The sequence below is a fragment of the Gymnoscopelus microlampas genome (assembly GCF_963454915.1).
Source record: "Gymnoscopelus microlampas genome assembly, chromosome: 12".
Lineage (NCBI taxonomy): Eukaryota > Metazoa > Chordata > Actinopteri > Myctophiformes > Myctophidae > Gymnoscopelus > Gymnoscopelus microlampas.
Genome location: NC_139949.1, coordinates 20,891,936 through 20,906,492, shown reverse-complemented (window position 1 = coordinate 20,906,492; position 14,557 = coordinate 20,891,936). Strand labels below are relative to the sequence as shown.

Sequence of the window (14,557 nt, the reverse complement as noted above, 5' to 3'; positions counted from 1 at the left end):
ACACACACACACACACACACACACACACACACAGTTAAATGTCTACAGACAAGGAAAACAAAACAATCTTCACCACTGAAGGCTTGGACAGATGAGAATCGGTGGATTAAATTGTCAATTAAAGCATCCTTTGTGTTTGTTTATTTCAAGGCACTTTGAATTGCCTTGTTGTTGAAATACAAATAAACTTGCCTTGCCTTGCCTTGCCTTGCCTTGCCTTGCCTTGCCTTGCCATGCCATGCCATGCCATGCCATGCCATGCCATGCCTCAAAGTACAGTAATTCTAGGGAATTGACATTTCCCTCATTGGCCAGGGGAAATGAGCATACATACTGTAGGATGTATAAGCTACCCGTTTATAATTCACTGACAAGCCTGCACCTCTTGACAGTCAATCAGAATCCACGCAGTCACAATTCTTAATAAAATTGTGAATAAATTATTCAGCTGGCAAAGACGCTGAGCAAAATAGACAGAGTGATTGAGCGAGAAAGATAGTGTGAGAGAAAAACTGAGATGGAGAGAGAGAGAGAGAGAATACGCATTTTAAAACACTTGATTAAAGAAAATACTATATAATTTAAAAAGGACTTAAAGGACGACTTCACCCATTTTCAACCTATCTTCATATAATTGGTCCTCACTAATGCTCATGATAAAATGGTAAAAAAAATAAAAATGTAAAACTACTCGGTCTGTGTCTCATAGGAGAACTGCGGACAGTCCAGAAGGCAGGATTTTTTTTCCAACAAGATTTCACATTTTTTATTTAGATTTGTATTAACACGAAAACAATGGCTTCTATTATTGCATCGCGACTTTAGAAAGCCTGCAGTTTCTATTAGCTTGGATTCCCTATCGATGATGTCACTGGTAGACGGGATTCTATACTGGCCACAACAAATCAAAACATATGACTAATCAATATTTAAAAAAATATATCGAACCAAATAGGATTAGGCAAGACAAAACAAAACAAATATAGACCAAAACATAAGACTATATAAAACAAAGAGGAGACAAGTCAAAATATACTGTGTGATTAGATAAATCAAAGAGAGAGAGAGAGAGAGAGAGAGAGAGAGAGAGAGAGAGAGAGAGAGAGAGAGAGAGAGAAAGAGAGAACTCCCTGCTCTTTAATAACATTTGTCTCTCTTGGTCTCATCTATAATTTAGGTTCCATTATAAGCCAGCATTACCCATTCCAGCTCGTTTCAATGAGCAGGGCATCTAACAATATGGAAACACACAGTGATGCGGGGGAAGAGGTAGTGCAGCTATCGCCTCATTTCAATCTCTTCTATGTTCATCAGGGGTATAGGGATGGAATAAGGAGGGATGGAGGGAGGTAGGGAAGATGATGTTCCGAGCATAGGGCACACTCTAATTCATTTCTTTTCAGAAAAGCTTGCCGTCTGATTAAAAGGCCACTTGTGTGGACAAGTCATTTTGATTCACATAGACGTGATCGGAAGCTTTAAGCAGCTCCATGTAGACTGTCTGGGTGCTCCGTAGGGGGCCATTATGACTGTGAATAGGCAGGGATATGGCACCTGATTTGAGCTGTGCTGTCTCCATGATATTGCTTAGAATTTAAAGACTGAAACCTTTACAATAACCCGTTATAGCAAAATGTATTGAAGGTGGTCTGATTTAGTTTTTGTACCATTTTGTTGCTTTGCTGCTTATGCATTTTGCCATTAATAGGCCATTACTCAACTGTATGCCTTTTTTCAGTGGTGTGTTCTACCGTGTTACGCTGTATACGGCGTATACAGTACAGAATTTTTGGGAAAAAAGCATATACAGTCTACTAACCACTAACCAACCACCTTCGTCCATTGAAAACGCGTTAGCGTATCGCGCATATTATGCAGGGAATAATTATCGTATACCCTCCGAAAAAACCTAGAACACACCACTGCCTTTTTTGTTTAAGGTCACTTTGGTTCCGAGGCTACTTTAATACTGATTCAAATGCTGCCTCTTGCTATTGTCATAAATCCACTTTGTGTGGCATCCTCAAATGTTTCCAATCACATTTTAGCTATCAGTTCAGCATGAAACATATAATTTTAGTTTCAGATTGTGACTTGAACACAATTTATTATATTCTAAGGTTTCGCATACATCTCCATGGTTCATTTTATGATACCTCTCCTGAAAAACATGCAAGGCACCAATTGATATGTTATGATGGCAATTTGCATTTAGAGCGAAATGTTGTCAACCCTGTTAATTTTAAAAGGCTGTGATTATACTGTGGTAAAACAATCAAACCGGCACAATTCACTGTTCACTTTGTAAAAGATGCAACTGCACAATCGGATCTTCTTTATTCTTCTTCTTTCGGCTAATACCCATCAGGGTCACCACAGCAAATCACCAGTTTCCATCTGGTTCTGTTTTCCGCGTCTTCCTCTGTGACTCCGGCCACCTGCATGTCGTCTCTCACTGCATCCATAAACCTCCTCTTTGGCCTCCTATCCTCTTCTCCTCTTACCTGGCAGTTCCATCTTCAGCATCCTTCTCCCAGTGTACCCCTCATCTTTCATCCCCCCTCTGCAACATGTCCAAACCATCTCAACCTCGCCTCTCTTGTTTTATCCCCAAACCTTATAACCTGGGCTGACCCTCTAAAGTAGTCATTTCTGATCATGTCCTTCCTTGTTCCTACTAATGAGAATCGCAGCATCCTAAATTCTTCCACCTCCAGCTCCGCCTCCTGTCGTTTCGTCAGTGCCAACGTTTCCAAGCCGTACAGCATGGCTGGTCTCACTACCATCCTATACATTTTCCCTCTCACTCTTACAGGTACCCTTCTGTCACAAATCACTCCTGACACTTTCCTCCATCTGTTCCACCCTGCCTGCGCTCTCCTTTTTACCTCTCTTCCACACTCCCCATTCATTTGGATAGTTGACCCCAGGTATTTAAACTCCTTCACCTTTGCCACTTGAAAGACTTTTCACATTTTCTGACAAAAACTCCAGGTTTTTTCGGGCACAGTTAGCCCGGGGAAAGACCCACGGACCCGGGGACGGCACCGCCGCGTACGCCTCGCCAACCCGGATCCAACGAGCCCCCCGCCGGCCCTCTGTGACACACCTCTACTCCTTCCTGCATCCTCACTGTTCCACTGCTCTCTCTCTCTCGTTTAGGCACACAGATTCCTGCTGATTTTCATCCCTCTTCTCTCTATAGTGCACGCACCCACCTTTCTAGGCTCTCTTCAACCTGTTCCCTCGTCTCACTACACAATGTCGTCCACGAACATACATAGTCCATGGTTCTGTCCATAACCAATGCAAACAAGAAAGGGCTCAGTGCCAGTCCTTGATGCAGGCCCACACCAACCTTGAACCCATCCGTCACTCCTCACCGCTGCCATGCTGTCCTCATATATCCTGCACCATCCTGACATACTTCTCTGCCACACCCGACTTCCTCATGCGATACCACACTTCCTCTCTTGGCACCCTATCATATGCTTTTTTCTAGGTCCACAAAGACAAGCTATTGCATACACAACTGCACAATTGGATACATTCAGTAAATTGATTTTGGCTTCAGGTTGACGAATATATCTGGCAGACAGACATGTACGTACACACATGAACCCTAGAGTCCCTGCTCATGGGCACAATCCATCACATTGCGACACATTGTGAGATTATAGATCTACTAGTTTTGGCAAACAGATTTAGTGTGGAGGGAAAAAAAGAGCTACAGTATAGAGCCCTGGGGGACCCCATTCAATCATTTTGGGCGGGAACCCCTATTTACCTTTCAACCCCTTTTGGGGTTCCTGATGTACAGTATATAGAAACTTTTTTTTTCAGGATTGTCAGGATTTAGAAGGCGTTTTTAGAATCGGCCTCAGGTCAAATAGGTTAAGTGGTTAATTGAATTGGACATTGTAAGCAGCACATTGTGTGACAAAAACAAAGGCAATTTCTTTATATGTCACATGTCATCTGTACACCTGTGGTTCATATTAGGAGGTGTGGTCTCTGGGTTTACCTGTCACTCCATGGACCGCTCCACTCCTTCTCTCCCCAGGGGTTCCTCATGCGGATCATTTGCAGCTTCTCCGACTTGAAGAAGGCTAGCAGTCCATGGCCCAAACGCACCTTCTTTACATCGGTCACGGCGTACGCATGGCCTTTCACCAGGCCACAGTCTAACCGTGCCTCCATGTCCTCCACTGTGGTTGCCTGCAGAAAACCAAAGGGAATTAATTTGGTTGCCGTGTGCATGATTCCATAACAAATTAATATCACACAGCTATCAACACTCAAAAGTAACAGAGCCGCCATTAGGTGAAGGACGAAGTGAGTCATCGGGCCACGTTATCAGAAAATTAGTTGTACGATCAAATAATGTGTTCAATCCCCTTCTGTCCTACATGATGCATTTCATCACAGAGGTCATGTAGTATTCTCCTGACAAATCGGCTTTTCATGACATACAGACAGACAGACAGACAGACAGACAGACAGACAGACAGACAGACAGACAGACAGACAGACATGCAGCCACAGGCAAATATACCAGCAATGGTCTAGCATGCTAAACATGGTGTCTGTCCAAACACAGGCCTTGAAACGGAGCATTGAGAATTCCCTGCTCAATACATGATTGTTCCACTGCTTGTTATGAAACCAGTGAGTGATAGGGGAGATGAAATAAAGGGAAGAATGTGCTAAGAATCAAAAATGCACTGCTGTCTTTCGGGGGCTATTGAATTTCTAAACAGACAAACCCCACAACAAAAGATTGACAACCACACAACCCTGATACTAGACTCTAGACTAGAGCAAAGAATGATTTATGTATTCTCTCGTTGGTCCATCTCCCATCCAATAGCTTGAAGAGTTTCCATACATTCATCTCTAAACTGACAGTTGTATCCAGGGTGAAAATAAGCACACCAGTAGAAGAAGCCTGTAGCAGAGGCAGAGCAGACCTGCCTGAAACATAGAAGTCTAATATCTCCCATGTCCACCCTTTGGCTGGGTGGTAGATGTTTGGTTTCCCACGTGGGAGAACACGGTTCGAATCCATGCGGTAAAACAAAGGTCTAAGCAGGTCTACAAGCTCACAACATGTCGCTTTGAGCCACATTAAGAGCTTGTAGATCTGCAATTTTCACTACTTCTTAACCTTTTAAAAACAATATTTAATGGAAATGATTAGATTTTTTCACGAAAAATGTTGTAAACAAAATAAAGGGGATATTTACTCGCAACCCACAAAAATAGTGCCCCTACAAGACATATCCCTGTGTGTGCCAGATGAAGAAATGAGAGCCAAGGAGAGAGGCTGCATTTTTATTTAGGATGCTCAACATGTAGCCAACAGTCTTGCTGCCACTGTTTAGAAATGGGTTCACCGAGGTATAAACTCATGCATATAAAGGAGACGGAACACCCAACAACTGTGTTGCACTCGATTTGGAATAACAATGGCTGTATTATGAATTGGTTGACTCGACTATTGTATTCTGGGAATGGACACACAATACTAGAGACAATCAAAAGGTCAGACTCACTTGCCAGATGAGTACGCGCTCAGATAGATGAATGGAGTTGTTGGATTACGAGATAATTAACACAGGGAGGGACAGGCTGGCATGTAGACATGACAATAATTACAAAAACTGAAGTACAGTATATGATTTATATTAAGACGGTAAAATCACTAGGCCAATATACACTGTTCTGGCTTCACATCTTGCATAAGATGTGAGGTAAGACGTTAATCTGTATTCATGATATTGCCCTGTAGCCATCATGAAACTCCAATCCATCTTTTTTTGTTTGTGCAGTTTAAAAAAAAAAATTGGTCCATGCAAAATATTTGCAAATATTTGACTGCAGTGGAATATTTAAGAGAAAATAGCCAATCCACATCAGCTATTTTCAGATGCACCGACAAGTATTGTTCACTGGCACTCACTCTGATGGAGCAGCTAATGAGACCATCTCTGTTGTGGACCTTGAGGACTCTTTCAAACAGCTGGTTGCGGGCCACCTCGTCTGTGGCCGCCTGGCCCTCTAACAGGTCCACGGGCTCCGACACTCCCCCTGTGAAGTCCACCAGCGCGTCGGCCGTGTTGCCTCCATCCAAGGCCTCGTAGCAGCCATACACCCTGCAGGAAAGGAAGGGCCCGGCTTATAAAACTGATTTATACTCACAGCAGTTCTGTGCTGGCGTTGTGTACCGAAAATAGCCAATCTACAAGCTCACAATGTGTCGTAGCACGGCGATCTGAACAGTACATCTCCAATTTATGCTCTCCAAAGTGCTGACCATCTTTTCCTTATAAGAAATCTTTGTCATTGATGTATGAGGGAAAAGAGGTTCAAAGCAAATTTAAATGGAATATCTGCCTGAATGTGGCATAACAGCACAATTGTAGGCCATTCTGTAATTATTGCCTTTCCAAAATACTCTACTTGAATCAAAGACGTACTGATTTTAGAATGTACTCAAAAAAAGTACATGAAAAAGCGACACGTGCACAATTATAGTAACAAGAGTATTCATAATTAGTTTTTAGTCATAATTTTGCTAAAACATCTTTAGTAGTTGGGCGTTTGCAATGATTGCTCTAACACTGTCTTCTACTTATTCAAATGGAGATTTTGTGTACGTGTTGGCACTACTAACTTGGCATAAGCCTTCTCGACCAGGGCACTCCAGAACTCATTACTGTCGTCTGAGTGACAATACACCAACTGGTTGTCCACTGTGGGCAGTCGGTCGTCAATCACCACATCCACCCACTCCCCGAAACGCCAGAAGCGGAAGTGGAAGATGCCAGCGTAGGACTCTGGCTTCTCATCGTCCCATTCCTGCTCCTTCCAGTCAGGGATGACCTGTCGAGGGAAGAAGGGAGGGCAGAGGAGGTGGAAGGAGAGGTAGAGGAAGATGAAGAGGAACAGAAGGGAAGAAGCTGTGTCAGGCCGTCTTAATAACCCGAGAGTAACAAACAGCCATTGTCACAGCGTGACAGTCTTTCACTGTGTCTAACAGTGCCAAAGGTGTAATTCACATTCACACACAAATTCAACTTCCACCTACTGCACACATACAGTGGACATGCAGATAGACATATTGCAATAGTTACAGCAGTCACACTTTTTGTGCCCAAGGCACACCTAGGGGGAAATCAAAAACTCATGGCACACCTGTATTCATATCATTTATTTTTTAAATAATACCAAATAAAAAGTTTATACTTTCACAACGTGTAACATCAAAACGATACCTTTTTCTATAGTTTTATATTGCAATAATAATGTGTGGTTGTTACAAAATCCCAAGGCACACCTGGACTTGCCTCACGGCACACCGTTTGGGAACCACTGAGTTACGGTATTGTATAAGACCTTGCTGCTTCGAGTGCTTCAGTATTTGGTCTCTTACTATGACTATGACAATGCGAATTGCAAAACTGTGAAATATTGAAATATCATGAAGTACAATTATTAGGATTACACAATGAAGCGCGCACTGGCACTTTCACTCCATGAAAGTCATCCTCAAGCGACTCCCATTTCACCAAGTCTCTGAGTTTTGCTAAAACATCCATCAGTATAAACATAACGTGTCATTATGAAAACATAAAAAATGAAAGCGTCTGCAAAGTTGAGTGGCTGGATGCCCTTGGAGATCAGGAGGTGAGTGGACTAAATGGTTTTAGTGGTTCTTGTCAAGTGGCTCTGCAGGAAACAACATTCTGCTGATGGATGGAGTCTGGGTCTCTTGGACAGCTGGCTAATAGGTGACGCAGTAAGTAGTAATAGCCCCTTTAACCACTCAACTTCATATTTTGCACATTTTAAAAAATGCTCAGAAATTAGCACAACGGCAGATATTTTCACAGTTTTTGCATGAAATGAAGTATAAAATTAAGTGGTTAATCGATTTGTTGATTTGGAACCTCTAAGGTACCCTGGGGGTCCCTGGACCCCACTTTGAGAAGCACTGCTCTACACTGACTTATCGGAAGTAATGCACATGGATTGCGATTGCTGTCTGGCCAGGTCTCACTTGAGAATGCTCTCAACGAGATTACCAGAAAGATCCAGAAAGAAAAAAAATGAAACAAAAGCACGGCACCACAGTCCCTTGCAGTACTCTCTTTAGGGCTTTGAACTGTGAGAGTCCAGAAGAAAATGGAGGAATCCATCTATTTGTGTTTTGATTGTTGAACCCGCAGTTGAAGTTCTGTGAGAGCAGTCGTCTGTACTAGCTGACCTGGCAGCTTGCCAGAAACAGAAATGGCAGACGAGACAATCCCTCACTGACACGGACCCCGCAGACTCCAAGAACAGGGACCACTGGGAGTACGGTATTCCTAGGGTTCGATTGGTAAAACAAGAGGGGGGGTATATTCTTAACGACTTAATCCCTATATAATTCTTTGTACGACAAATGGCGAAAAGTGCCGATCTACCCTGCCCGAGCCTCTACCTCTCACCTGCCACTCACCTGTCAGTTAGCGCTAATGCAAACTCAAACTGCACAGTCTTGCTATTCCACAACTGCCTTGACTGACCCTTGTGCTGTAACAAACCCCTTGGCACAGTTCGTCGCTGTTCTTTGGAAACCTTGTATATGTCTAAAACTGTTACTTTTCAGGAAATTGAAAAAAATGTACTAATGCTGCAAAGTTGTGCACAGACCTGGTTGTGTCTAACTTAGCAGGTCTGAGACTGAGGGAACAAAAACAGAACAGAAAGAATAGAAAAGAAGAAAGTGAAAAGACACGAGTTAGAGAAATCAAGGCACGGAAAGGGAAGCAAGAAAGAGAGAGAGAGAGAGAGAGAGAGAGAGAGAGAGAGAGAATGAGAGTGAGAGTCAAGATACTCAGCTGCAGCAGATTGTGCTTTAATCCAGCCTTGCGTTTGCCGTTGACCTAGTTAGTCCCCTGAAGAGTGACATTAGAACGCCATGTCTGCCGACTTGAAGATGTCTTTCTGGATTGACACCCAGCTGATGGAGGTGATGCGCATGCGGGTGCAGTCTCTGCAGCAGCGGGGACAGAGAGCGGGGACAGGAACGCGAGCACCTGCTGCAGCCCAACAAGGCCGTCTACCGGCTGGACTTCTCGCAGCAGGCCCTCCGTGTCTCGCACTGGGGGGTGGACGCCGGACCTGACCCACCTGATGGCTCGGCAGCTACTGGAGCCTCCGGGGGTCTTATGGAGGGCGGAGAGCGACAGACGAGATGCGCCTTGCCAGTGTTACGAGGCCGACATGCAGGAACTGGCTAAGATGAGGGAGATTATATACTTCCTGTTTGCCTCCGAGGGCGGACTGCACCATCACCTTTACGGTGGCCAGCTGAGAGTTGGAGATCAACAACCAGACAGGTACAGTATGCACTGAGGTCCAATTTAAGGCTGGCCATTATGGCCAATTAACCGAATTAAAAGTTTTTTAAAAAATCTTATAAATCTCATATATCAATGAATCGACACGAAAAAAAATTATAGTTTTTTTTAAATGATCAACTAAATTGATTAGTCGGATTAACCACTTAACTCTGTATTTTCTTCGTTGTACAATGATGGCATACAAACATAGTAAAAATAGCCGATGTACAAGCTCACAATGTGTCGCGATACGTCGCGATTTTGTAGTTCTACTATTTTCACCAAGAAAAAAAAGAAATTCAATAATCGTAATCCAAGCAAAAGTTTGAAATAATCGTGATTCTTCAACAGACTGTCAATTTGCTTGTTTTGAGTTATAATGTGCTGTCAGTTGTTGATGTAGACCAGAGGTTTAGGTTAAAGCTGCATTTGTAGTGGCCTGGGTGCCTTTTCCAGCACAGCCATACCTACAGTATGTACATGGCTGTGCTATAGGCTGAAGAAAGTAAAAGAATCAAAGAACTAATCACTCACTGCAATATAACCTATTTCAGTCAATGATCTCCAAAAAAGGTGAATGAAATGTATATAAATTTGACATTTGGCAAATGCTCAATAAAATACTGGACAACATTTTTGTGCCGCAGTAGCATTTATAACTTGGGTAATAAATTACATTGATTACATTGTTTAATTTGAATCTATTATTTGTAAGTGTTCTATATGTACTCCAAATCCATCACTCTTTAAATGTGTATCAAACTACAATTTTTGTTTTTGTACACATTTTTGAGATTCGGCCCTCACACCCACGTTGCTCCGCCGATCCGACCAATAGGCCCTTATATGGAGATCTCTGTATCTGTCAGTCCTTGTCCCTTTTATGCCCATATATGGATATCCCTGATGTCATCAGTATGCACACACATATATGGGCATGCCCGCTTTTGTGCCCATATATGGAGCTGAGTGATTTGTTTGCGCCTGATGCCATGACGTCACATTGATGTTAGACAACACACTTCATATTTGGGCGTAGCTGCATTGGGAACTCCTTATATGGTTATGGCTTAGTCATAGGCACATGAGCGTGACGGCGTGTTCCGCCCGCCTGCCGGCCGGTCCTCCCTTGAGCCAATTTTAATCTAGGACATGGAGTATGGACTTGGATAAAGCTTCCTTGGGCTTGAATGAGAGCAAAAGTGTTAATCTTGCTAGTCTCGGTTTGATGCACAGCCAGCCTTGAAGGACTTAATACATATCTCACGTGAGAGTCACAAGTGTGTGTGTGTGTGTGTGTGTGTGTGTGTGTGTGTGTGTGCGTGTGTGCGTGCGTGCGTGCGTGCGTGCGCATGTGTGTGTGTGTGTATGTGTGTATGTGTGTGTGTGTGTGTGTGTGCACGGCAGAATGTGTAGTGAGTTCCTACTGCATCATCCATCTTCCCCCCCTTCGACCCTGAGAAACGACAGGCGGCCAACGATTACATCTGCACGGCGACCACCATCTAACCCCGTCCCTCCCCTGGGGTCACCCTAACAACATCACGTCACACAGGGAACAGACAGGGTGTGTGTCAGATAGAGAAAAGAAAAGAAACAGCAAAAGATATCATACCGGTACCCTGGGTCTGATTACGTTGAACCTGTCGCCTATTAGTGGTTCTCAACCAAAAAAAGACCATTACTGCATCAAAAGTAACCAACAAACTATACTATAAATATTGGTCAAACATTGGCCAAATTGTCAAATATTTTTTTGCCAATCTCCTGATGGGAGGTTATTAAAAATCTTTACCATATTGCGGGATTAGCACAGTTTGAAGGAAGACCGATTTTGGTAATGTATGTGTACTGTACCAAATTGCTGTACAATGGGCCAGGGAACAGGGAAAACTGTTGCGCCCTTCTTTGTCCTTTGGTAACGGTTGACTGCAGGTGCGGTGGTCTCAAAAATATAGAGTCTTGTTCTGCCAGTTTTCCTGTACAATGGGCCAGACATTCAAATATCATCCATAAAGCACTGCTATGAAAATACCTAAGCCATAAAAAGCGGAAGTGACTGACATACTGTAGGGTTTTGTTTGGTTATGAGTGTGCGTCAAGTGAAAGAGAGAAGGGGGCGTAATATAACACCATTTTTTCTGTCAACACTTAAGATACATTTACAATAAACATGGATGCAGATGGATGCCAGTGAGCCGGCAGATAGAAGCCAGCATCTACAATTACAGTAACGTTAGGACTTGAGAGTCTACTTTGAGCCGGACCATTTCACAGACTCAAGGGACCCAAGGGAGACCTGTGTACTTCTGCTGTAATGAGTCCTCTGGTGAGCCTGTGTTCCTTATGATTCTCACACTGAGATAATGGTTCCTAATGGTCCCTCACTCATCACCAGAGGTGAAATGGTCAACTAAACATATATGTTGGTCTCTATTTCATTGCTAGTACATGTTTAGTCTGAAAAGAACGTAATGCTGTTGTATCCACTTTTAAAGGGGTTTGGGGTTTTGTGAATCAAAAAAAGAAAAAAAGGGCCCCATGGCTTTTGAATGGTACCTGAATTCTACAAGCTCAGGATTTGAGATTACACAATATCATTGGCTAATTAATCGCCCCGCCAGGTCCTTTCACTGACCTTATCCACGACAAACCCACACCTGAACTTGAACTGAAAAATGTGCATGTTATACCTGAATTCAGGCCAGTTCAAGATGAATAATACACTGCGGGTTCAATAGCCATTACCATAAAAAGAGATCAAATGAAACCAATTCCAAAAATGTTTGTCTAATGCCTACATGATTCAAGTCCCTACTCCTTACATGATTCAAATTAAATACTCCATGTTCATAATGCTATTACACACATACTGTACCCTCACACCCAAACATCTGTGTGCCACATTATGGAGCTCAAAAGACAAACATGGTCAAAGAGAGCCAATGTGTAGACTCAGTGACACAGCTACACTGGGATGCACGCACGCGCACACACACACACACACACACACACACACACACACACACACACACACACACACACACACACACACACACACGTTTGTATTACTATACTTGTGAGGAAATAAACATTCTAGGATGTTGATTTTATGAATGCCATTTATTTTTATTTTTAACCCTCACCCTGAAGCCGAAAATAGCCGATCTGACATTGTAGGTCAGCTATTTTCGGCACGCCACAGCGCCGTGTAACAGTATAAATCAGCCATAACTCCAACCCTAACCCCTAAACCTAACCTCTATGTCTAATTCTAACCCTAACCCCACTGTACCTTTTCCTAATGGTAAGCCTAACCACAACCATTTCTCTGGTGGGGACAGTGAAAATGTCCTTACAACGTCTGTTTCTCAATTTATACTATACTTGTGGGGCTATTTGGCTCTCGCAAGTATAGTAATATATACACACACACACACACACACACACACACACACACACACACACACACACACACACACACACACACACACACACACACACACACACACACACACTTACTTTCTGCCACAGAGACTCTCTGGAGGCCAGACTAGAGCACGCTGCCACAAACCAGCAGTTCCCCAGCTGTCCCTGATGCAGATCGTGTGCACTGATGCCGTCCACAAACAGATGAGGGTCCTCACAGAGCTCCTGGGGACACAGAGTGAGACCAAAGAGATTGGAGAGTGAGAGAGAGTGGAGAGAGGCATAGACAGACAGAGAGTGGGACAAAGGGAGAGAGGGAGATATGAAGAAAGAGAGATAAAGGAGTGAGTGAGCTGCTAGCTGATAAGTGGTGTCTCGGAGGTGCTGAGAAGATTAATGTGGCACCACAGAGTCTCAACTTCACCACAAGTGCAGAGTCTCAACTTCACCACACAGTGGCTGTCACGATGATGACATTTTAGGAGGTGGCCATTAATTGTCATGCAAATAATTTCGATTAACGATTTAATTGTGTTTTTGGCATTGAACATTGGAACATTTAAATAAAAATTACATTTTCTGTTAGGCTTTGTAAACAATAATTGCACAGGGCAGATATGACAAATAACTTCAATATACAAAGAGATGACTGACAATGAGGGGCAGCAGGAACGGTATTATTTTGTCGCATTACTAAGCCAATAATTTGATGACGGGGTGGCTGGTCAGTAGCCCGGAGACTCTGCCGGTCATCAATGTCTCAGGAATGTGACAAAAGCTTCATGGGGTGTGCAATTGATAGAAAATATGTAATTTTTGGGGTGAACTACTCCTATAATTACTTCATGTGAACGCAAACGTACTGTGTGATGACATAGATAGACTCTTATGAATATAAATTAATCTTGATTTCATTCACCAGTTTGATTCCCATAGCTCACATTCCTCCAAACACACCGGATTTGAATTACAGAGCTACTCGGTTTTGAATCTCATTCAAGATGACGTCCAGACAGTAGTACATTAGTCATTTTGAACTTCAGCACACTAAAATATGTATCTGAAAACATTATAGGTTAGAAATAAGCAACATAGTATCAAACACGCTTCACACTGCCATCTCTCTTCCCTTGGGCAGCGAGGGCCGGCAGGCTACAAACACTATCTATAGCCCTCTGTAGCACACAGCTGCAGATAAAGAGATTCCACCGTTCCATAGCCTGAAGGGATGGGACCTTCTGATAGGTTGCAAGGCTGTTTCAGACTGAAACTTCAAAATAAAATTTAATTTCACCAGGACTTTAAAAAGGAGAAAAAGAAGTTGCAGACTCTGGCTCCATGTGCAGTGATTTATTTGATTGATGTTTCGGCCTGTTGGCCTTCCTCCGAATCAACAAATGGGCAGTATAACCAACACTGTGCTCTTATATAGACCACACCTACAATGAATGACAAAAACAGGAGTATCCATAATCAAAATAAATACAATTGTACAATTGCCTAAACTATTTTATACTTAAAAAAAAAAAGAATTATAGCGGAGATAGCCAATCTACAAGCTCACATGTCATGTGAGCTTGTTGATCTGCAAATTTTTCTGTTTAATTCTTTTTTATGAACATGTAGGACAAATTCTCAACAGATTAATTTACACAGATGAATGCAAACGATTCTGACAATTATGCATAATAATTGCGATTATATCGAATAATTGCGATGAGGCAATTAAGTCATAATTG

At 42.8% G+C, this 14,557-nt stretch overlaps 1 protein-coding gene and 1 pseudogene across 2 annotated transcripts in view; one reads left to right on the top strand and one right to left on the bottom strand.

Moving 5' to 3' along the window:
• Nucleotides 1-14,557, bottom strand: part of capn5b (calpain 5b) — a gene marked incomplete at both ends in the record, with an annotated part of 34,646 nt that overhangs the window by 9,093 nt on the left and 10,996 nt on the right. The window contains 4 exons of the mRNA XM_084074891.1: nucleotides 4,025-4,218; nucleotides 5,963-6,155; nucleotides 6,677-6,885; nucleotides 12,912-13,043. Of these exons, the coding sequence (XP_083931017.1) occupies nucleotides 4,025-4,218; nucleotides 5,963-6,155; nucleotides 6,677-6,885; nucleotides 12,912-13,043 (728 nt within the window). The remainder of the gene's footprint in view (nucleotides 1-4,024; nucleotides 4,219-5,962; nucleotides 6,156-6,676; nucleotides 6,886-12,911; nucleotides 13,044-14,557) is intronic.
• LOC311056733 (olfactory marker protein-like) lies at nucleotides 8,966-9,402 on the top strand (annotated as a pseudogene). The gene has a single exon. The product of its transcript is annotated as an olfactory marker protein-like (transcript).